The sequence below is a fragment of the Myodes glareolus genome, chromosome 18 (genome assembly GCF_982192425.1).
Source record: "Myodes glareolus chromosome 18, mMyoGla1.1, whole genome shotgun sequence".
In the NCBI taxonomy this organism is placed as follows: domain Eukaryota; kingdom Metazoa; phylum Chordata; class Mammalia; order Rodentia; family Cricetidae; genus Myodes; species Myodes glareolus.
In genome coordinates, this window is record NC_142043.1 from 30,945,963 (window position 1) to 30,971,034 (window position 25,072).

At 37.4% G+C, this 25,072-nt stretch overlaps 1 protein-coding gene across 1 annotated transcript in view; it reads left to right on the forward strand.

Moving 5' to 3' along the window:
* Khdrbs2 (KH RNA binding domain containing, signal transduction associated 2) overlaps window positions 1–25,072 on the forward strand; it is a 456,644-nt gene that overhangs the window by 269,338 nt on the left and 162,234 nt on the right. Inside the window, exons 5-6 of the mRNA XM_087898049.1 lie at window positions 16,183–16,310; window positions 23,062–23,260. Of these exons, the coding sequence (XP_087754175.1) occupies window positions 16,183–16,310; window positions 23,062–23,260 (327 nt within the window). The remainder of the gene's footprint in view (window positions 1–16,182; window positions 16,311–23,061; window positions 23,261–25,072) is intronic.

Below are 25,072 nucleotides of genomic sequence, written 5' to 3' on the forward strand. Positions count from 1 at the left end.
GAAACAAGGACAAGATCTTGATAGTTATTCAATATTAAGTGGTCAGCTATAAATACACATCCAGAGACATATTGAGTTGTATACTATATACATACATAACTTTAATAATTAGAAATGATCATAAATTTGAAAGGTAGTAGGTGATATACTAGGAGTGGAGTAGGGAGAGGGAAGTGTGGAAATGGTATAAATTAAATATTCATGCATGAAATTCTCAGAAAAATAAAAATATGATAACAATAACCACAAGGATTTAGGTTATAGGATTTAGGTATAGGAAATGGTTTTCTGTACAGGTCTCTATTTGTCCATGAAGAAAAGCTAACAATTGATAAACAGGATTCTTAAAACAAAAAGTTTCTGTACAACAACGAAAACTATTGTATAAAGAGGAAGCCAACAGAGTGGGAGAGAATCACTGCCAGTTATTGCTATTACATCTCAATAAACAAAGAATCAAGAAAATGAATGACCCAATTAAAAAGTGTTCCAAGTGGAGATCTAAACAACTAAGTTGAGAAATGCTGACTAAAACTATGTTGTGGTTTTGTCTTAGCTAGAATGTCTAAAATTCAGAAAATATATGACAACAAATGCTGGTAAGGAAATGAGAAAAGGGGAAACCTCGTACACTATTGGTGTGATTGCCAACTGGTGGAGCCACTCAGAAAGTCATTAGAATCTCCAAGAGAGCCCAAGGCAGATAGATCTATCATATGACCCAGATATGCTGTTCCTTTTCATATGCCCAAAGGACTCAATACTTTATCACAGAGATACTTGCTTAGCCGTGTTAATTTTTGCTCTATTCACTGCACCTAGAAAATGAAAACAACCTAAATATGCTTTAACTGAGGAATGGATGATGAAAATGTGGTACATGTACACAATGAAATGGTATCCAGCTTTAAAGAACAATGAAATTAGCAAGTAGGTGGATGGAACTGAAAAATAGTATACTGAATGAGGTCATCCAGACCCACGAAGGCAAATATACATCTTTTCTCCTGTTTATGGATCCTAACTAAAATGCTTAAATTTAAGTATTTAACCTTACGTAATATAGAATCGAAGAAAAATAGAAAGCGACCAAGGTGGGAGATAAAAGAAACTCTGGAGAGGAAAGCAGAATACAAGTATGATAAAGAACAAATGAAAAAACTGGAGGAGGTTTTGACTGGAGGGTAGAAAAGAAAGGATAATACTTAGGCAGAAGGAAGGGGAGATGTATATTATTAAGGATGCTTGAAAAAAATTTATAATAAAACGTTACTTTATAAACTTATTTTAAAATGAGTGTACACACACACACATACATATATATTAAATGACGTTGTGATTACAATATTATAAGGCTCCCTGAGAGTCAAACAAAACTACGAATACCAGGCTTGAAAAGGTTTCATTTGAATTTTGGTCTGGGTGACCCAAGAGATGCTCTGGCCCTTACATAGGATATTGACACTGTCTTTGGTTGTTTCTCAGAGCTCGAAGATGACATTTTATAACTGAAGATGATATAAATTGTGGCTACAGGACTTGGGGGAATTGAGCCCAAGTTGACTGGGGGGCCTCTTCCCTGAGTACAAGCTCTTGTAACACGCAGAGGTGCTATGCAAACTACAGAGGAAGAAAAGCAGTTAACAGTTCTACCCAACTGTAAAGTGTGTGGTCACAAGGACCAATCAGTCAAAACAGCCGCAACGGTAAAATCATGGCATTTAACCTTGGGGATGGTTATCTCATTGAACATAAGTCATAATAGTAGAAGAGCATTCATGTCTGGTACAATAAAACTAGTCAGTTATCCATTTTGGAGATGTCATAGATCTGAAAGGAGTGGCCACACTGCCATTTCCTTAACCAATATATTTCCTATTTTCAAAATATTTATGTCCACAGATAATTGTAGCACTCAGCCTTCATTAAAGAGGTTTGTTTTTCCATCAGGGAGAGATCATTACAGAAATTCTCAATTTCCCAAAATGCTGAAAACAATTAACTATGGGGTACCTCACGTCTTTTGGTACATCTGCAAAAACACCCTATATCCAAGGCTCAGGGCACATCAAAGAAGAGTCAACAGAAAGATTCTCAGAGTTACAGGACGAGGGAACCTGTTGCAAGTCACTGTCTTCTAGATATGATAATAAAGATGTACCCTTGAAATCTCAACAGTACAGTTGCCTAACAAAAATTGCAAAGTGACAACACCAGTTGGCATACCAAATGGAGGAGAAATTTCACAAATCTCTACTGCTAGCTGAAAAGCTTCAGAGAATTAATGACTGCTGAAAAGAAGAATTAGTTTAGTTCAGGGATGGGATCCCTGATAGGTTATTCAATTCTAAATGGTCAGTCCATTCAAGCAACACTAGACAGAAAGAAGATGTGTGTGTGTGTGCATGTATGTGTGGTGTATATGTGTGTAGTATTCACATATGGGTATGTGCACATGAATATGTGTATTTATATGTAACAATAACAAAAAGAATAAGATGCCATGAGTTTGACTGAATGTGAGGATAGATACAGGAAGAGTTATAGGGATAGAATAGAGAAGTGGAGATGGTATAAATATACCATATATGTATGAAATTATAAAAGCAGAGGGAATATTTAAAAGAAATCCCCTTGTCTCCTCTCGTCTTTGAATATCTGTCCCACAATGTGAGCCCTCAAGAGTCTGAATTATAAGTTATCTTAATGAAAAATGGTACATAAATATAATGTATAGTCTTTAGAATAAAAGGAAGTATCATATGGTATGACAAATCTTATTCCTTTCCCTTGCTGTAAATGTTGAGAATTCCTCATGGTGGGGCTGATTCTCTGGAAACAAAATGAAAGAAACTGAGTGCGTGAGAGGCAGAAAGAGGGCTGTTTTTATAGGGCAGTGAGTTGCAATGAGGAACTTCAAGACCTCTCCTCAATTTCCCTCAAGAAGCCATAAGTCATTTAACGCTCTATGATGCCCTCAGCCTCCTGTGCATCTATGTTACCTCACCATTAATCCTCAATGTTTTCTTTTTGCCGTGATATGTCTGAGAGAATTCTTGGATTCTGTGTTAATTTTACCTCAAAGTACTTTTCCTAGACTGTTTTCTAGACATTGATGACGATCATGCAACCTTTGTCAACTTGAACTTTAATATCTTTTAGTTTAATGCACATTATAGCATCCTTAACTAAATTTCTGTTCATTAAAAAAACCTGGTAAAGTTAAATTTCTATTTTGACAAAAAGAGGCATTTATGTGGGACTGCACAATTTATGGTGAATCCTACATCTTCAGTTAGATAGCTGTCATTGGACAGGTTCCTGTGGAACCGGTGTGAGAAACTGTATAAGGCATGTACTCTAAAATGGTATTTAACAGTGGCAATTGTGTGTACTCATATGATGTCTCTCTTTTTAATTAGACTAAAGAATTGACAAGTCTATGGTGCTCTCTCATAAGCCTGAAGCTGTTGTTCAGTACCAAATAAATGCTCTTATGTTTTCTACTACATTTTAGCATATTTTACCACTAGAAACACATACAAAATATTTTTATTGAGTATGTATATTTTGAGTGAATTAGTCATTAACTGGTTTTATTAAAACTTCTTAAAATGACCTTAGCAAAGACTGTTTACATTTTCATTTCTATTTGAAATTTCCGCTAGTATATTGCATTTATATTTGATGTATGTGTCCATCTGTGTGTAGCATGTGGTGAGTGTGTGTGTGTGTGTGTGTGTCTATATGTCTCTATAGGTGTGTCTGTGTATCTTCTCAATCAAAGCTTCACAAGGACAGAAATTATTTGCATGAATTATGATCTTTTGCACTTTTAAAGGCACTTTTAAGTAGAATTTTTTGCATCTTCTTTTTTTGACTGTGTTGGAAATGCCAATCCTTTGTTTAAAAAAAGTCAGATAATTATATAATTCCACAAATGACATTCAGAGGTAAATAGGTCTATAATATTATATTCTAAAATCATGTTATTTAGTTATCATTTTATAATACCATATAAGGAACCAGACATTTGCTTAAAAATGATTTTCAGTGAGAATGCATATCGATGGTTTCTTAGTTAAAATTTCCTTATGTGTTTGTTACATTTTACTATATTTTATCACTACAAACACAAATAAAATTGTTTATTAAATATATATTGTAAGTGAATTAATCATTAACTTGTGCATAATCTTTCTTTGTGATATTTTAATGTGTAGAAAAAATGACATAATTTCTTATATTTCACATATTAGAACTTATGTTGTTTGTTTATTTGTTTATTTATTACCTTTGGTGTTCATTTTAAATAATTTCTGTTTCTATGGCCTTGATATTACTACCTTTTATCTGGGTTGTCTATTCTTCTGCAGTTTCATTTTGTGTAATTTTCAATTTTACATTCTACACCTTTAGTCTGTAGAATTTCAATATGAGCATTTTCTCCCATATCTAGTTAGGTGGTGGTTTCATTATATGAAATACAGTTTGTAATTGCTGTTTTAGTTGCCTTACAGCTAACGCCAACACTGGTGTCTGTTCTGGAAAAGTTTCAACTCACTGGGAGTCTGTTGTTGTTTTTCTAGGTTTCTTGTTGTAGAACACTCCTCGCTGTTTCTTTGCATTAAAATAAAGTTATCCAGTACATTCAAGTTGAAGGAAAAACCAGTTTTTATGAGTCAGCGGGTTTCCTGGAATGTTTCTGACAACACAGTTTTATCTAATAACACTGTGAGTTCCGGTCTCATCACGCTCTGCACAGTCGATTTCCCACCTGCCCGCAAATTACTAAACTATCACTTATTGCTCATTCTGCTGTAATGTGAGCTACTCAAGCCCATTTCTATTATGCCCTTACTCACTTCTTTGTTTCTCTTGCTAGACCTTTTCTGACTCTTTGCAGTGTCTTTTGATTTTGGAAACATATTGTCCATTCATTTCTCATTAACTCCAGTCTGTGAATTCAATATTTCTACTATCTTGGTCATTGCTTGCAGTCTTTATTTCCTTTTCTTCTAATTGTAAGTGATGATGTACCCAAAGGTGTGCTTCCTAGATGAAGAGGAAGATGCCAGGATGTTGAAACAGGAATAAAGTGAAAAATGGATAATTGAATATTGATGGGAAATGTAAGGCATTTAGATACTTTTACCTGCTTGTGACTTGCATTCCTCATTTAACTCCTGATGCCATAAATGTGGGTATCAATCGTTTATCCTTCATCAAGGTAAAATTGTAAAAATGTATTTGGATTTGCTCATAGTGTACTTTGGACTGCTTAGAAATGAGTTTCTGTGAAGGAGGCTTTATTTGTGCCCCATCATGATAATTAGTTATATTCAGCTAGCACCAGGATTATGCATGTAGGAACATAGGTAGCTGTTTCTGTCTGGTTTCTACATAGTAACATACAATAAATGCTCCATCACATTTTGCTGTGGCTTGGTCACTCAGTTTTATACTACTGTGAACATTCCATTGTCCACATATACCAGTCTTCCCATTCCCCATAGATGAAATCTTAGTAGTTAAAAAGTTCTAGTGCTCATGAATAAAGGTGCTTTCAAACATCCTTGTGCAGGTTAATGTGTGGCCCTAAGGTTTTGTCTCACTTCGGAGGATTAAAAAGGAGGCATACTTTCTCCACTCTAAGGGTAGAATAAGTTCATTTCTGTACCAAACATGAAATCATAATACAAAGTTGTTGTTTTAAATCTCCACCAGGACCAACATTTCCTGTTGTTCCATGGCATGGTATTCTAAGATTTTTGGATTTTTCCAAAGCTTAATAGGAATGCACTGATACATCATTGCTTCAATTTGCAGGTGCCTGGCAGTACATGTTGCTAAGCGTCTATTTAGAGCCTTCTTCCTCACTTGTATGTTTCCTTCGATGAAACACCATATCCAGCCTTCTACACACTTCCTAACTGCTTGTTGGTCTCACTGGCTTTTAAGCATTCTTTGTGTCTTGAACAAAACAGTTCCCTATCAGATAGGCTTTTATGATTTGCCATGTATGTGCCTTTTCTTCTCGTTTTTTTTTTTTTTTGAAATCATGATAGGTTCTGTCCTTTAGCCTACATTAATTTTCAAACTGCTTGTAATAACCAAATCATTATTTGCATTAATATTTAGGGTACACGTAAATTCTTTTGTTGTGTTTAGACAGAACTTGATAATTCATCTAACAGTGATTTATAAATAAATATATTATATCCATACTCTAAATAGGGATAAAATATATTGAAATGTATTGAAAGTTTGCTAGATTTCTAAAGTTAGGCACTTTACCGAAAATTTGGAGAAATAATGAGTAATTTGTGATAGCTAATTCTCTGCCTCTAGAGACCTAACTTCAACTATAAAAGTATCAATAATTTTTTTAATAAATAAGGGGTAGTATCTAGGTGAGTGGACAAAGTACTTATGAAGCACACATAGATTCCCCAGCATATCATAAGCCATGTATGTGACACACCCTTAAGTTCAGAGCTAGAGACATAGAGAAAGGAAGATCAAAATTTCTCTTTCTTCTTTGGCATAGATAGTGTATTTGTAGCCAGCCTGGGACACATAGACTTTGTATATATTTATATACTATCCCACTGAGACTAGCTAGTGTTGCCTGTTTATGCATGGTAGTGGGGTCATCTAGTGGAATGTGGGCAAACTACCAATGACCTCTGTTCCAAAGAAAATTATCCTTCTTCTTCAGGTGGCCATCATCTGCATAGCTCCTTAGCTATAGGTTGGATCTCATGACCTAGTTCCCTTTCACACTGACATTTTGAGTGTCTAGGTCTTGCAAAAGCCTCTTTTGGTATCCAAAGCTAAAATAAATTCATTCCCACTGTAGCTATGCCCCATGACATGTGGATACAATAGTTTTTCGCAGTACTTGTTAATCCCAAAGATAGAAAGATCACTTACCCAAATTATCCTGGCCAAATTAAAATTCGTGTAAGCAACCTTTTGTATTAGAGTTCAGCGGTTACATCCCCATAAGCATTGAACATAAGGAAGACAAGGCTTTAATAGTTCAGAGGTAGGGGTTTCCAAATTGGGAATTGGAGGGCAAAATGCACAGGGTTACTGGAGCAGAGCATAAACTTAAGTTTGTCATAACAAGCTACTGATACACAGACATGACTGCAAAGTGGTCATCACAATGTAGTCATAGCAAGGTAGTAATAACAACCTTTTTTTTTCAAAGTTTATTAAATTATGAAAGTTTCCATTTCCGCCCCTCCTCCCAACACCCTCCCACACCCCCTCCCCCTCCTCCTCCTTCTCCATCCCTAAGAGCAGTCAGGGCTTCCAGCCCTGTGGGAAGTTCAAGTTCCTCCCCCCTCCCTCCAGGTCCAGGAAGGTGAGTATCCCAACAGACTGGATCCCAAAAATCCAGTATATGCAGAGGAAACAAGTCCCAGTGTCATTGTCAATGGCTTTTCAGAAAGGCTCCGGGCCAGCCACATTCAGAGAATCCGGCCAAATTCCGAGAATCTGGTTAGATCACGTCCTCGTTCAGTCCCAGTCCAACTGGCCTTGGTAAACTCTCATTAGATCCGTCCCCTTGTATCAGTGGGTGATAGCATCCCTCGCAGTCCTGATTTCCTTTTTCATGTTCTTCCTCCTTCTGCCCCTCATTTGTACCATGGGGGACTCAGTCCGGTGCTCCAATGTGGGTCTCTGTCTGTATCGCCATCCATCTTCGAATGAAGGATCTATGGTGATAAGCAAAATCTTCATCAGTATGGTTATAGGCCAAGGCCGGTTCAGGCACCCTCTCCTCTGTCCAGAGAACAATCTGGGGATCTCTCCTTGGATCTGGGATCCCATCTATAATCAAGTCTCTTGTAAACCCTAAAATGACTCCCTTAGTTGAGGTATATACTTCCCTGATCCCATATCCATCCTTCCTCCCTCCCCCCATCTCAGTCCCCCGAGTTTTCCCCATTCCTCCCCTACTCCCTTCTCGCAGGGCTGGTTCAACATACGCAAATCTATCAATGTAATCCATCATATAAATAAACTGGAAGAAAAAAACCATATGATCATTTCATTAGATGCTGAAAAAGCATTTGACAAAATCCAACATCCCTTAATGATAAAGGTGTTGAAGAGATTGAGGATACAAGGATCATACCTAAATATAATAAAAGCTATTTACAGCAAGCCAACAACTAACATCAAACTGAACGGAGAGAAACTCAAAGCCATTCCATTGAAATCAGGAACAAGACAAGGCTGTCCACTCTCCCCATACCTTTTCAATATAGTGCTAGAAGTTCTAGCAACAGCAATACGACAACATAAGGGGATCAAGGGGATTCGAATTGGAAAAGAAGAAGTTAAACTCTCGTTATTTGCAGACGATATGATAGTATACATGAGCAACCCCAAAAACTCTACCAAAGAACTCCTACAGCTGATAAACACCTTTAGTAATGTGGCAGGATACAAGATCAACTCCAAAAAATCAGTTGCCCTCCTATACACAAAGGATAAAGAAGCAGGGAAGGAAATCAGAGAAACTTCGCCTTTCACGATAGCCACAAATAGCATAAGATATCTTGGGATAACTCTGACCAAGAAAGTGAAAGACCTATTTGACAAGAACTTTAAGTCTTTGAAGAAAGAAACAGAGGAGGAGGATACCAGAAAATGGAAAGATCTCCCTTGCTCTTGGATTGGGAGGATCAACATAGTAAAAATGGCAATTCTACTAAAAGCAATCTATAGATTCAATGCAATCCCCATCAAAATCCCATCAAACTTCTTCACAGACCTTGAGAGAACAATAATCAAGTTTATATGGAAAAACAAAAAACCCAGGATAGCCAAAACAATCTTATGTAATAAAGGAACTTCTGGAGGTATAACCATCCCTGACTTCAAACTCTATTACACAGCTAGAGTATTGAAAACAGCTTGGTACTGGCATAAGAACAGAGAAGTCGACCTATGGAATTGAATAGAAGACCCAGATATTAACCCACAAACCTATGAACACTTGATTTTCGACAAGGGGGCTAAAGGTATGCAATGGAAGAAGGAAAGCATCTTTAACAAATGGTGCTGGCATCACTGGATGTCAACCTGTAGAAGAATGAAAGTAGATCCATATCTATCACCATGCACAAAAATCAAGTCCAAATGGGTTAAAGACCTCAACATTAATTGGACCACTTTGAACCAGATAGAAGAGAAAGTGGGAAATAGTCTACAAGATATAGGCATAGGAGGCCACTTCCTAAGTAGAACCCCAGTAGCACAGACAATAAGAGAATCAATGAATAAATGGAACCTCCTGAAACTGAGAAGCTTCTGTAAAGCAAAGGACACCATCAGTAAGACAAAAAGGCTACCTTCTGACTGGGAGAAGATCTTCACAAACCCCTCATCAGATAAAGGCCTGATCTCCAAAATATACAAAGAACTCAAGAAACTAGACACTAAAACTCTAACTAACCCAATTAAAAAATGGGGTACTGATCTGAACAGAGAATTCTCAACAGAAGAACTCCGAATGGCCAAAAGACACTTAAGGTCATGCTCAACATCCTTAGCGATCAGGGAAATGCAAATCAAAACAACTATGAGATACCATTTTACACCGATCAGATTAGTTAAAGTCAAAAACACCAATGATAGCCTATGCTGGAGAGGATGTGAAGAGAGGGGAACTCTCATCCATTGTTGGTGGGAATGCAAACTTGTGCAGCCACTGTGGAAATCAGTGTGGCGGTTTCTCAGGAAACTGGGAGTCAATCTCCCTCAAGACAAAGCAATTCCACTCTTGGGAATATACCCAAGAGATGCCCTATCATACCACAAAAGCATTTGTTCAACTATGTTCATAGCAGCACCATTTGTAATAGCCAGAACCTGGAAACAACCTAGGTGCCCCTCAATAGAAGAATGGTTAAAGAAGGTGTGGAACATATATACACTAGAGTTTTACTCAGCGGTAAAAAACAATGACATCTTGAATTTTGCATGCAAATGGATGGACATAGAAAACGCTTTACTGAATGAGGTAAGCCAGACCCAAAAAGAGAAATATGGTATGTATTCACTCATAAGTGGATTCTAGCCATAATTAAAGGTCTTTGAGCCTATTATTCGAGATCCTAGAGAAGCTAAATAAGAAGGTGAACCTGAAGAAAATCATGTACTTATCTTCCTGTAGATTGGAAATAGACAAGAGTCCCAGGTAACCTCAGGTGCATAGGGGGGGTGGGAGGGTTGTTGGAAGGGGAGAGGGTTAATAACAACCTTTTGAAACAAAGGTAGGGTAGCAAGATGTTGTTTATAACAACAACTTTTCGAAACAAAGACATGGTTGTCATTTTCTAGAACAGACTGTACAGAACCATTTGTTGTTAATGTTACAAGTAGGGCAGAGTTTAGTTCTTGAGAAACAGATTTAATTATAATCAGGAATGAGTCTACTTTGTCTTTACAATAAGATGTCTTTTAAATCTAAGATGGATGCAGCTTGGCTCCTCATACTTCTCCTTGTATTGTGGCTCTTACATTACTTCTTCCCACCTCTTCTAGGATGTTCCCTGAGACATGCAGCTGAGGGGACTTCTTATAAATGTCCCATTTACTTACCCCTCAGTCACTTGCTTTCAGCACATTGACTAATTAGAAGTCTCTGCATTAGCTGTTGCCTACTGAAAAAAGAATCTTCTCTGACCAAAGCCGAGAGCCCCACAGATGCATGGGTATAAACCTAATATTTAGAAAGTTTGCCACCATGGCCATTAAGCAAAACAGTAAGTGTAGCTCCCCACCACATTCCCAGGGCCTATTACCTCCCAGCCACAGTATTTTTATTTTCTTTTTACCATGTTTACTATATCAGAAGAAAAATTCCAACTGTGGAGCAGGTTTCAAATTCAATAAGATTGGTTTGGTTAACCAACAACATCTTATAAATATCTATAAATTTTGAAACTGAATTGTAAGCAACAAAACATCAAAATTTAAGGAAAAAATACTTTCAAATTTCCCTTGTCTTCAAAAAGGCTTGAAGCTGTAGGGATATTGATAGAAGTCACCCACATCAACCCTGTTTATATACAGAATTTTTACACATTTGTCTCAAATTATCCTTTCCACTGTGATTTTTCACTTAAGAAGATTTGGAGGTCATTGGATAGTTATTATAAAAAGTGTTTTAAAGTGTTTTCCTTATAAGCAAAAGTTGACCTAAATATGATAAAGGATTAATTAAAACCTATTTTTATTTAAAACTCAATATGGTGCCCATATTATGTGCTTGACAACTTGCCAAGAAAAAAAGTAAATAATATTCAAATAATATTCTCATTCATTCTTTAAGAATTTTATACATTTTATTATATCCACCACCTCTAATGAGATTCTCTCTCAATCCCCCATCTCTCACCTCTCTTTTCCTTAAAAAAATATAGTATTGTTTGTGTTGACCAACTACACCTGCCTTAAATGGGGCCTGCCTTAAAATGTGGGCAATATATCATGTCACTCCACTGAAAAACTGATTTATCTTTCTCGTCCTGAAGCAATCCAATGCCAATAGCTCCTTGGCTATGGGTGGCACTGTGTGTCTGCTTCCTCTCCTTCTTGCTGTAATTTTGTATGAATTTGCTAAGAACATTTAATGAGCAAGCTTATATTGATTTTGACTTTATTTTGATAAACAGGACTTGGTGTTTGTAACAGCTCAAATCTGACATCTGCAGTTATATGAATATTTTTCTAGCATCCTAAATCTATCTTGGAGTGATAGCTGATTTGTGAGACTACCATTAAATTAAAAATCTTACAACAAGTATTTGAGTTCTTTGTTGTTCATTTCACAGATCTTTATAGGAAGACCTCATATGCCAGTAGCCAATGTTTTATAAAGAAAATAAGAAAAAGAAAATAAGCCATTCTAATAATCATATAATACATGCATTCAATCTGTTTAGTTATCATCACAAGTGGTCATGATTTTTGAATAGTTTATAATAATTTTTTGATAACAGTAAAATATGTTTGAAATCTGAAGTTGCCATCAATACCAATTCAAGGCTCAGAATCCAAGCCATCTTGAACTTCTGATATTGTTTCCTTTGATGAACACTATTATAAATGTTTTGAATGAACTTAATAGAGAATCACTGATTCAGCAGATTCTTACTAAATTTTAATTTACCTTTCATTGACTATAGCTTGATAATAGTTTTCTGGTTTCAGGTGTGAGCTGAATAAAGCTCATTCTGTGCTGGCTCAGTGAAGCCACCTAATCTTTGTCTTATTAAATAATCTCTGTTAGTATTTTTAAAGTTTTCTATCCATTTCAGCTCAGTTATAACTATGATATTGGCTCAGAACCAACATTTTCCTTTCATTTAGTTTTTACTCTTTTAACACAGGATGGCCTTTAACTCATAATCCTCTTTCTTGGCTTGGAAGGTACTAGAATTTAGAATTTCAGGCATGTGCCACCACTTGCAATTTCACTTTCTTGCTTATTACTGTGGTTTGTAGAGGTTGATATTTCTTCCGTTCTCTTTGTTATAACCCGAAAGGATTAAAATATACGTGTCATTTTTTGCTTAACTATGGCTTACATTCTTGTACTTTTTAATGTGTGTGTGTGTGTGTGTGTGTGTGTGTGTGTGTGTGTGTGTTACATATGCAATGGGCTGGTACCATGACAACCATGCGGAGGGAGAGGACAGTTTGCAGGTGTCAGTCCTCCCCTACCACCATGTAGATTTCAGGATCGCTCAGGTTGTCAGACTTGGCAGCAAATGCCTTTCTCCACTGAGCCATCTCATCTGCCCATGGCCACAGTTTTAAATGTGTGGCACCAGGGCCTGCTGAGTCTTAATGGAGAGGATTTGGCAGAAAAAATGGTCCCTGACTGAACCCCCAGGTTGGCTATTAACACCTGCCATTACCTACCATCTAAATGTAAGTTAAATAATCTTCCCAATTTGTATTTTGGCAAAATGCCATTACAGCAGATGGACAAGACTGTATGTAACTGGAAATTATGCATATATGTTTAATATGTGGACTGTGCACATAATTTCTTTCTAGGAACATCCAAACACCCTTCTGCTCCCAGCTTTTCTGTGTGTGTACTGTTTACACCATATGCCAGCACAATGGGAGGCCCTTAACTGAGAGGCAAAAGGGAACAATCATACATTTCATGGAAACTGTTTCATAGAGTAAATTTATCTCATTCAGGGAAAGGAACATATGCAAAGTATTAGGAGTATATATGAGATTGTTTCAAGTAATATATTTCCAAAACCAATTTTTGTATTTAAAACAGGCAAAACAGTTTAGAAATGATAGAAAGAAAGAAGTGTATTACTTTCTACCAGAACACCCTTAAGCTTTTAGATATCTATTTCTTTTCCTCATATCTCATCACATTCACACAAAAAAGCAACGTATTCAGTGTCACCATAATTCTCTGTACTAATGAAATTGTTCTATTCTCTGTCTCAAAATAGTTCTCATGTTTGCCTACATCTATGAGTCTTTCCTGGTTTTCCATTAACTGGTGCATTAAGCAAGTTGTATTTTTTCTTTAAATTCAAAGTATTGCATTTTCCAGTTATGGGTAGCGAGTCTAATATTCAGCCTTCTATAGTCATTTTAAAGTAGGAATATGTCAGTCACACTGATTCAGCCACAGTACAGAGTATGGTGAATGGAACACCTTCCATCAGCACTAATAAAAATGAGTTTGTCAAAGCTCTCAGCTCTATGATTTTAGGAACTCGATTTTGTCAGAATTCTGTATTTCCTCTTGAGTCCTTGAAGAAGCGAATGATAAAGTGGATTAAACATGGAGGTATTTTATTAAAGAAAGTGCTCTTGTAACAAAGTCGAAATAGTTCTGGAAAATAAGGAGGGCTCTCCCATATAATATATGAAACAAAGGAAAGAGAAATGTGAGTTTCTGAACTTCTTTGATGTGCTGAAGGAAAAATATAAGTTTAGCAATACCAAAAAGGAGTCCTCAAAATACAGGAATCCAGTGTCTCCTTGGAATAGACTTAATTTAGCATCAGGAGCTGTGAGAATCTCTTAGCAACATGGCCTCGAGGATGTAGTATTTCAGAAGGGAACAAGTGCAGCTCACGGTCAGTTTCACTTGTAATTACATGTCTCCATTCTCTTGGTCACCATAAACCTGCAAAGTGATTAATCTCTTAAAGGGAACATTTCCCACTAAGTCCACAAGGAATCTGCTTGTATATTGTCAGTAGTGGTTTTGCTTGCATTAAGAATTATTCTTCGTGGTAAAATATTCACCTAACCAAGATTGGTAATCTTTCCAAGTTAATAGAATTTTCCAGAGCAGAAAAAGTAGCCATGACGCTAAGTTAGTGAATTCACACATTAAACAGAGATTCAGTAAGTGTCTCAAACTATTTGATACCAAGATATTTTATTCAGGTATATTGAATTCCATCTGAGATGGCACCTGACACAAGAAATAAATGATAGCATATAGATCCAGCTGTCATCCAGATGTGTGGAGAATGGCTGTTTAAGCTTGCCTGGGAAGCTCAACTCTCACATCCTATGCTGACAAACCATTACTGCTCTTGGATCCCTTAGATCAAATCAACACAAGATTCTTAATTCTTGAATACCAGTTCATTATCTTTTATCCTGGGAAAAATAGATTTCTGAGATTTGCAGGTGATGTTTCTGGTCTCTACCTGTTTGACCAGGAGAAGAGAGCTCTGAATGGCTCTCCGGCATCTCAGAAAGGATGGCAGAAAGGGCAGAGTGACTGGAATTCCCCAACCTGTTCTATCTTCCAAAAACTGAGTTAGACTTCCATACCTTGTGATATAAGTTTTCCCAGTGCCAAAACACTCAAGTTCCAGTGTGCAAACGCTTTCCAGTCACTTTAGCTTCATTTTGTACTTAGCATAAAAGTTCCACTCAGCCAATGCCAAGGTTACCAGAACTTTCAGAGGCATGGATCCAGGAGAAAAAGATCATATTGGCAATTTGGCACAAATATCCAACTACTCTGTTTTATATTGTGTCACAAGGGTGGGTGTATGTGTGTCTGTGTGTGTATCTGTTCTTTGTCTAAGTGTTTCTATGTTTGTATATGTGTGTATGTGTATTAGATGCAGAAATAATTAAAACTAGCCCTATTCATTAAAGGTTAAATACCTCTATAATGACTCAGACTACTCTTTAGTTCTTTGTAAATGACTAACTGAAGAATAATGGCAGGTGTGTCACCCAAGCCTCTGGTTGTGACTGTAACAGTTGATTTACATTGTGACTCCCTCTTTATGAGGATAAGACGCGTAAGAAAGTTCCTTGATTTGAAAATGTTGCAGGTCAGGTTATGTGGTGGGATTCCAGAATTTCTGTGTCTCAAACAAATCCTGGTGCTGTACATCCTTTTAATGAATTTAAGACAATCTTACCTTCTCTGGCTCTTAGGACTGTCCCCTTTTGGATTGTAACTCAGGATCTGTTTGAATAACATGCACTCATACTCTACATATATTCACCCAAGTGAAGACTATTTTCCATATTATTGATGTTGACAGTTCTAGCTAAGGTAACTTCCAGTGTACTAATACCCTGCTGCTACTTCCCCTCTTCAGATAAACCCTAAAATGATAGTTAAGAGAATTAAATTCAGTTTCATGAAGAATACTTTCTTGATGAAAGAAACATCTTCATTTTCACTATACAATAAGCGGCTTGAATAGATTTGTGCCTTCTTTAGCATCATTTCCGGAGTTTGAACATAAGAATCACGAAACAGACACAGTTGTTTTGTTTCTTTTGTTACACATTAGCCAAGACTGACCTAGAATTCAGGATGTTCTCAGATAGTCCTTGAACTCTTGGGAACATCCTTTCTACCTCAGGCTCTTGGGTACCAGGATCAGCACTTTGAAGCAAGGCATACAGGTAGTCTCTGCTCTGGCTCCACAACATTGTTGTCTTGATTTATTTTCTTCAGTTTTGAAATGCTGGTAACAGAACTTGGGGTCCCTCACATGCTAGATGAACGTTCTGTCACTGGGTTGACTCCTCAGCCTTTTTTCTTATTGTTTGGACTGTGTGTCTCAGGACTAAGCAGCCAATGTCTGATAGTTCATCATGCCTGTCTTGTTTTCCTTCTAGGACTACAATGATGAAATTCGCCAGGAACAGCTCCGGGAGTTGTCTTACTTAAATGGCTCAGAAGAGTCTAGCCGTGGCCGAGGTCTTAGAGGCAGAGGAATCAGAATTACTCCCTTAACTCCGTCAAGGTACCCGAGTTCTCACTCTTAGAGGATTAACAGCAAATGCTGACTTCAGGCATCTGCTCTATGTCAAAATTCCAAAGAGAACTAAATAATTTATTAACACTCACATTATAATATGACAGTAAGTCTGGATGCTTAAAAAGTACAAAACAGAACAGCCTCATCAATACTCACATCACAACAAAACAGTAGGAATGAATGGTTAAATAGCATATAAGAGATAGCACACATTAACTCATCACATTTTTTGAACTTGAGATCAGTACTTTTTATAAACTTAGGAACAAAAGTTGGGTGGGCCAAGTATGGTAGCCCACACCTTTAATCCCAGAACTCAAGAGACTGAGAAAAGTGGATCTCTGTGAGTTCAATACCAGCCTGATCTCCATGGTGATTTCAAGGCCAGCCATGGATCTATTTTCAGAAACAAAACAACAACAAAAGTATGGAAGAATATTAAAATGTTACCTAAAATAATATATACAATCTGACTGAGAAATTCATGAATTTGAACACTTAACAACTATCCTTACAAAATAAGGTGGGAACCTGAGATTCTCTACTTTTTTGTTCTGTCCCCAGGATTAGGTCACAGAGGTTGCATAGCTCTTTGCTTTTTTAAAACTAAAAAAAATCTTTGCATGATAGAAAACTACATATTTTATCCATGCCATATATGGTTCTTGAAGAGATATAATATAGTCAAGTGACATATAAATGAATTGGATATGTCTCCATCATGTAAGAAAAAAAAACGAAGTTCACGATGGCACCACTAACAGCATAGCTATATAAAATTCAGGCATATATTTGGCTTTGCAAAATCCTTGATGATAATTTTTGTTTTGTAGGATTCTTAATGAATTTTTTAAGCTTTAAATAGAAAGCATTAATTTGCCAAAAGGCAAAGATGCATACATAGTCTAATACCCAAATCAGAGACCAAATAGCAGAGAACTCAGACTAGCATTCCTGAACATCTATGTCACAGGCAGAAAACAAACATCAAAAAGTAAGTCATAGTGGGAAGTCTGGTGTCATAGTATCAAATGCCTTCCAAGGATGCTGTAGCTGTTACTGTCTTGGGTTTTTCTTTTCTTACTTCCCCACAAGTTCAACAGCTTTGCCCACCTTGCTGCCCATGTCTATTCTGGTGCCCTACTCTGTGTCTAGCCTCTTATCAGCTATCTTAAAGCAGAGTCCAGATCATAGCCCAGAACTAGTAAAACCAGGAGCCAAAATCATCCTTTTTCTGTTTAAAAGTTACAACACACACACACACACACACACACACACACACACACACACACACCATAATCCTTACACACAAGCTGCATAATTCATTTGCTCATTTTACTTTCTTTTCTGTATAGCTGGCTAATACTGTTAAAGGAAAGACTATGAATAATGTTTCAACTGTCAAACGAAAGTGGAAGACAAGCTAAAGCATTCTGCAATTTCTGCCCCAAAGGCTTCAATCATTATCAATACCCCACTGCCTTTTTCATTTAATATTATAAAACCTTGCTTATTTTTCAGAAAAAAATTAAGGATTCCAAAATAGAATATTCACCAGTTAGCTCTATACATGAATCAATGTAGAAATTTGGGGACAATTAAATCTGCCTGAAGGAAAATACCCAAAAAGTTTCCAGAGCTTCTGTTCATACTTCATCCCCAATACTAAAAAGTAAACACTGTACTAATTTGCCAGGTCATATCCTTATTGATACAAGATGCAACACTTTCCATGAGACAAGTCTTTTATAAAACTTGCATTCCTAGCCTGATTTTTTTGATTCCATAGTAGCTTTCATGCAAATCATCTTAAATAGGTTAATGCTAGAGTCTGAACAATAAAACCTCACAAATTTGTAGTATGGAAATGTTACTTTAACTGTTTTAGCAGGTAAACATTAACTGTATATTTTATACACCAAACAAAGCAATATTTCTTCAGTATTCCTTGAGAATCTAACTACTTAAAATAAATTACCTACCTTTTTATGACATGTTAAAAGCATCATAGTAATAGAATTAGTTCTATTACTAACATAGGAACCAACTCTTGATAGAAAAAGGATAAATGTTTGTTTTGGCTCAGAGCATTTGCCAAATTTGAATGGACTTAAACTTCAGAGAATCTTTATTCTAAAGTTTTAATTTGTTTCTTAATCAAATAAATAACAGAATGCTAATAACCTTAAGAGAAGATTTTGGATGATTTGGGGACAACATTCGAGGTAACATATAGAACTACTAGAGTTTTTAAAGGGATGGAACTGTATCTATATTTTAGAAAGGATCTCAGAAATTGGCATGATGATAAGAATTTGAGCAATTATCTGTGTTCTTGGCTAAGAAGTGGTGAAAGAGCCTGAATCATGACTGGGGAAACAATGAACACAAACCCATGACCTGAGGCTGGCAGAAATGAACAGCACTTGAAATACAGAGAGACAGTGTAGAGAAAAGAATAAAAGTCCAAAGAAACATTTTCCAGATAATAGTTTGGAGAAGTCTTAAATATAACTCAGGAGACACAGGGTCATGGGAGCTATAAGAGGAAATTGGTAGGCTGTGGGCTTGGCAGGCTCAGCCAAGTGTCTTCCCAGAGTGCTGAAAACATGAACTAAAAAGATGACATTTGGTTCAGAAATGAACATGAAGAGAAGATTAAATGCAGAAAATGTTCTTTGAAGAAGTCAGAAACTAAAAGAATACTGCAGTGGGGATTTAGCCCTGGACAGTATCCTAAAAGAGATGATGCATGTTTTAGGTTGAACGGGAGAAGGCAATAATGGTATTACTGCCAGGAAACGACAGGACATACAAGAGGGAATGAGACACTCTGAATGAAGTTTTGCTAAGATTGGGTCTAAGAGTCACCTGTAGAAGAAATGTAATGACAAATCAGAATCAATAAGAGCATGACATAATTTCCAAGCAGAAATATTATATAGATTTAGAAATCTAGAGACATCTCAGTAGGAAAAAATATTATTTTAGGTCTAGGTAATTGAAATATTTACCTACTATTATTCATTGACCTAGCCAGCACATGTAGTTTATTATCAACACATATACGTTTTGATAGCACTAAAATGCTAAACTGAACAGGAATTATCATCCTAGTCGTCAGACCTGGGAGTATGTTATGATTGAGGAACAGGAACTTGGAGGCTGGATTAGTGACATGTCTTGTCATAAGTAAATACTCAACAAGAAGCAACTGAATGGAGGAATGAAAGGTGTATTTGGCTCACAGTTTCAAAGGGATACAGTCCATCATATTTGAAAAGGCCCTGTGGAAGATGACTCACTGAGATGGGAACTTGTGACTGGGAGAGCTTTGCTCTTTTTTGTGTCCACAGATAACTAATTCCTCCAGTAAGAGTCCCCATCCTTGCTGCAGCCAGCGCAGCCTGGATAGCCAAGACTGGCGGGGGTGCCGGGATTGAGACAGGGAGGCTTCTTTTCAGTTGGAAGAACAACAACCTTTATTTTGCCTAGCAACCTTTTATACCTCTACTCCTTCTGTGGAGACCCACCGGCCAGAAAGAACACAAACATCCTTGTCAATTACAGACCACAAGGAAGTTCCGCTGGTCAGGGGGAAATGAGGGCAGCTATATCACAACAATCCTACCTATTCTAGAACCTCCCAAAACACCACTAAGAGCTGGGCACCATGTGTTCACACATTTCACATGCAGACAACAACTCAGGAGCTCGGTGAAGGCGATGGCACTTAACAGGTATCTTTATGTCATCTGATAACATTAGCTTGTCTTCCCAGCCATTGTACTTGAAACTGGCACTGCAGGTTTGGGTCCTTTATAGACTTGGCTCTAGGCTACTGTTTTGTATAGTCTCTACTCATAAGCTAGGTAAGCCAAGAATTCACTTCCAACTCTCCTTTTCTGTTGCCCGAGGTTTCTGTCCTACCCAATCCTGCAGACATTCAGCCCCAAATAAACTGATTGGCCTATTAGCTCAGGCTTCTTATTAACTCTTATAACTTGTATTAGCCCATAATTCTTGTCTGTGTTAGCCACGTGGCTTGGTATTTTCTTTATTCAGCGAGGCACTTATATTGGCCAATCAGCATTTTTTAAACAAGTACAAGAAACAAATCTTTACAGAGTAAAGCCATTGTCTCACAGCACTTCACCGCCTTTTTTTTCTTTTTCAAAATAAGAACTCTGAATCGAATCTTGCTTGTTTAGCTTTCTTCCTGACCATTATCCATACAACTTGTAACCAACACTATAAACAAAGAAAAACATCCATAATCAATAGTTTTCCAGGATTCTTCCTGCTAATTGGGGACAGTAAGGCTACAGGGACCTAAAAAAAATTAGAATTACGGTCAAGTCCTGACTGGAAAATTCTGAGGCTTGATCATCTCAGCTAGCAGTCTTGAAACTGTTCTGGATGTAGAATTCAGAGGAAACTCCAACAGAGGTGTTTTGAATTGTTGAACCATCTGGACCATCCACTCCTATCAAAGATTTCTCAGGAGGTCTTCCTTGATGAAACTTAATGTTTTTTAGCCCAGAATGAATCTACAGCCTCTCATTTCCTGTGGAAACAAAAGCAAAACCTCTTATACAAAGTAACATACCTTTTGACCTAAATTTTGAAGTGAAGGGATTTTAAAAATATATAGGTTGGACTAATCCAGCAGCTTTTATAGTCAAATATCTTTAAGCAGCTTTGGCTGCCCTGGAACTCACTCTATAGACCAGGCTGTCCGTGAACTCACAGAGATCTGCCTGCCTCTGCCTCTGCCTCTGAAGTGTTGGGATTAAAGATGTGTGCTACCACACCCAACTACTGTCTTCCTTACTTTTGTTTTTATTTTAAGGATGTTTTCCTTTTTCTTTTCTCTCCCAAGCCTACATATATTTTCAAACACATTGTAAACTGTTTAGGGATTTTCATTGTCTTTGAATATATCTCTACTGTATATCTCTCTTTTTCTGACCACATGAGTCTTTAATTTTCTAAGTGATATGGCTAGAATTAAAGCCATGGTTTTGACAGCTGGATCCAACCCATTCCTTAGCTTTCTGAGATCCTAGCTTCATGGCAGAGGTACTGGCTGGAGCCTTGTTTATTGTCAAAACTCTATGGAGTTTCAAGGTCCCTGACACCATCAGGAAGCATACTGTAGGCAATTCATGAACACCATTTAAGCGTTTGGTTGCAGGGCTTCTTAAAAGAGCGGCAAGGTTTCACAGGTAAAGCTGAGTCAGGAAGCGTCTCTTAAATGAGATGCACTTGTCTCTAGCAAAGAGCTGAGAAAGTGCTGCTATCAATAAGCCGTGATTAACTCTATTCTTTTCTGTCTAGAATTACTTTCCAAGCTCTCTCAGGCTTTTTGTGGATGCAGTTGTCCACACATTGTGCACCATTTGTTGACTGAGGTTTCTGTCCATGCTGTGACCTGCAGCCATTCAGTCCCAAAGAAACACATGGAGACCAACATTAATTATAAACTATAATTATAATCTCAGGCTTCTTATTAACTCTTATAACTGATATTAGCCCATAATTCTTGTCTGTGTTAGGCACGCGGCTTGGTACCTTTTCTGGTGAGGCACTCACATCGTGTTTCCTCTGTGTCTGGATGATGGCTGCAGATTGAATCTTTCCTCTTTCCAGAATTTTCCTGTTCTCATTGCCCTGCCTCTACTTCCTGCCTGGTTGTCCTGCTTATACTCCCTGCCTGGCTACTAGTCAATCAGCATTTTATTAAACAATTAAACAAGTGCAAGAAACAAATCCGTACAGTGTAAAACCATTGTCCCACAACAATTTTCTTTCAGGAGGAAAGAGCCAGTTGATGGCTGTTCAGAGAAGTTTAACATTTGCCTCCATTGGTGGCACAGCTGAACTCTGTGCTGGTTGACATTCCGATGATCATCATTTTTCTCAAAGCTTAGCATTCCTGCTGATAGCAGTGCTTTCTAGAGGTCCACTTTCAGACAATGGAGAGTGAAATGATCATGTATTTGTCTAAAAATTTCAGATGAACATCCTTTCTAAATGTTTCAGAATGTCAGAAAAAAATGGCTGCATCCTTTGATCTCATGCTTTTGTTCAGATCACTGTTGTTTTAAGTATGTGGTAGAAAACATTCATGAGGCCTTCTCATTGCTGAGCACTAATTCAGCAGCCCTAGGTTACCTAGTGAAAATCTGCCAATGGCTTCACTATCTCGGGAGAGAATAGTGTGATGCAAAACTCAAGCTACTGTAACTGCAGAGCGGCATCACTCTGGCCAGACTGTCAAATTTTATTGATTATTTTTGAAATATGACCACACTGGGGATCACTGTCAACAACTCCCAACATGAAGATAGTCTACACACACACACACACACACACACACACACACACACACACATACACACACACGGTCTCACATGTAGCCAACATACTACATCTCAGATAATTGGCAGGTTTGTTCTTTTAAAGTCTGAAATATAATCAAGAAAGACTTCACTATTCTGTTTCCATGTCTTTTTTCTCCTTTTTAAATTAAATGATAAAAAATATCAAAATATATTTCATGGCTCTCACTAAATTATAATATTTAAAGAAATATGCTTTAATGTGACTCAAAACACTTTATGTATTATATAATATCTATCAGAAAGAGAGCGATTTGTGTAGATGCAGTGAGCTGAAAACATAATTTCTTGTCTTTCTTTTCTTTCATCTACTTGTCTCTTATTTCTCATAGGGGCCGTGGGGGTGCTGTTCCTCCCCCACCACCACCTGGACGCGGTGTTCTTACCCCTCGGGGAACCACTGTTACCCGTGGAGCTCTTCCAGTGCCCCCAATAGCGAGAGGTGTCCCCACACCTCGTTCCAGGGGGACAGCAGCTGTCCCAGGATATAGAGCACCTCCACCTCCAGCCCATGAGGCTTATGAAGAATATGTAAGTACTCCCAAGAAATTTGTACTGAGGAAGAGTTAAATTTACTGTTTCAGAAAGTAAACTCCATTCCATGAAAGTTGCAGGATGAAAATATCATCTACAATAGAAGTTAAGCCATAGACTTACGTGTGAATGCTTAGAAAAATAACAAACAAACAAACAAAAACTTCATTTCATCAATGTAATCATTGTAGTTCATATGACATCAAGTCTACTGAGCTGTCCCCATCTTCACAAATTTTGATCAGATTTCAAATTGGAAATAGTTACACATTATTGCAAATGTGGTATGAATTATTGCATGGTCATAGAATTCACTTGGAACCTAATAAACATTAGGGGAAAATGAATAAATATGAGCATCAATGTATACACTGTATACACAGATGGATAGCCTCCCATTTTCATGACTTTCACTTTCATTAGCCATTTGAAAGATATGTGATTATCATCCAGAATTGATATGTGTAGTATAAACAGGAAATGTAGTGTCTGTAAGTCCCCTCCTCCCATTTTCATCTGTCTCCAGAATTTTATCCTTGCGGAGAACCCAACAGTGTCTACTCCACCAGCTCTCTCAAAGGTCCCAGGACAAACAACAGTTCTATTGCACCTAAGTTCCTCCTAGGACACACATGAGTATATTGGGCTTGCTTACAGCACATGGTGAGGTGTTACTAATAGGAGCAGGGTTGACTCTAGAGCAACTACATTGGAAAGTCTTCATCCAACATGGATGGTGGTTTCCCTGTAGCTCCATAAGTGGGGTTTCTTTCACCAAATTGTCTCCAGGCTGCGTAACCAGTTTACCACCCCTGAATCTACATGCAATTAGGGAAGAATTGCATACAATTGGCTTAGAGAAGTGAGTGGATATTCAGGTAAGCTTTTACTAACCCTTGTTCCCTCTCCTTCTGTGAGAAAATGTCAGCACTCAACATAGATCCAGCTGTGGTTATCTTTGTATAAACAGACACAGCTGCTCTTACAAAGATGATAGTTACTGACTCAGGGGATAATGCTGTGCAACATGAACCCTCTGTATGTTCAGATCATCTGGTATCTTCTAGAATCCTCTGACGTTGCTTAGAAAAGTCACTAGTCCAGAAGTCACTGTGTTATAGTCTCTGTGTCTGCTTCTGCTGTATTATGAAGCTTGGAAAGAGAGTTTCTTGCTCATGTCCTGTGATTTTGTAGTCATAGGAATCTACCATAATGACCCAAAGCAGGTCAACATACAATAAAAAAAAAAGGATTGTTGTTGGGGTTGGAAAGATGGCTCAGCAGTAAAGAGTACTTATTGCTCTTTCAGAGGACCTGGGTTTGATTCCTTTAATCCATGACAGTTTACAAGCCTCTGTAATTTTGGTTCCATGGGGATCTGATGCTCTCTTCTGGTCTCCAAGGGCACTGTGTCATACCTATATGTACATGCAAACTAGCATTCATACACATAAAATAAGAATAAATAGATACATTTCAAAGTATATTATAAAAAGCATGTGTGTCTTTAATTGCTCTACTATGCTCACCCTGTAATCTAAGCATTTATTTCACTCTGCCAACAAATGTCCTCCTCTTAAATGCTTTCTGCAAATCATTGCTCATTAAGTTGAAACCTTTCAATAATAATTGCTCTCATGTGCTGGTCTCTAAAATCATATAACTCATTATACACTATATGCTAGCTAATTACCAGTCAGAACCTCATCCAAATATAAAGTGATCATGGTTGGAAGGTTCCACTCAAGAAGATACTAATGCTTAATGCTGGGTACATGTTTTTGTTTTAACATAAAGCACTGACAAATG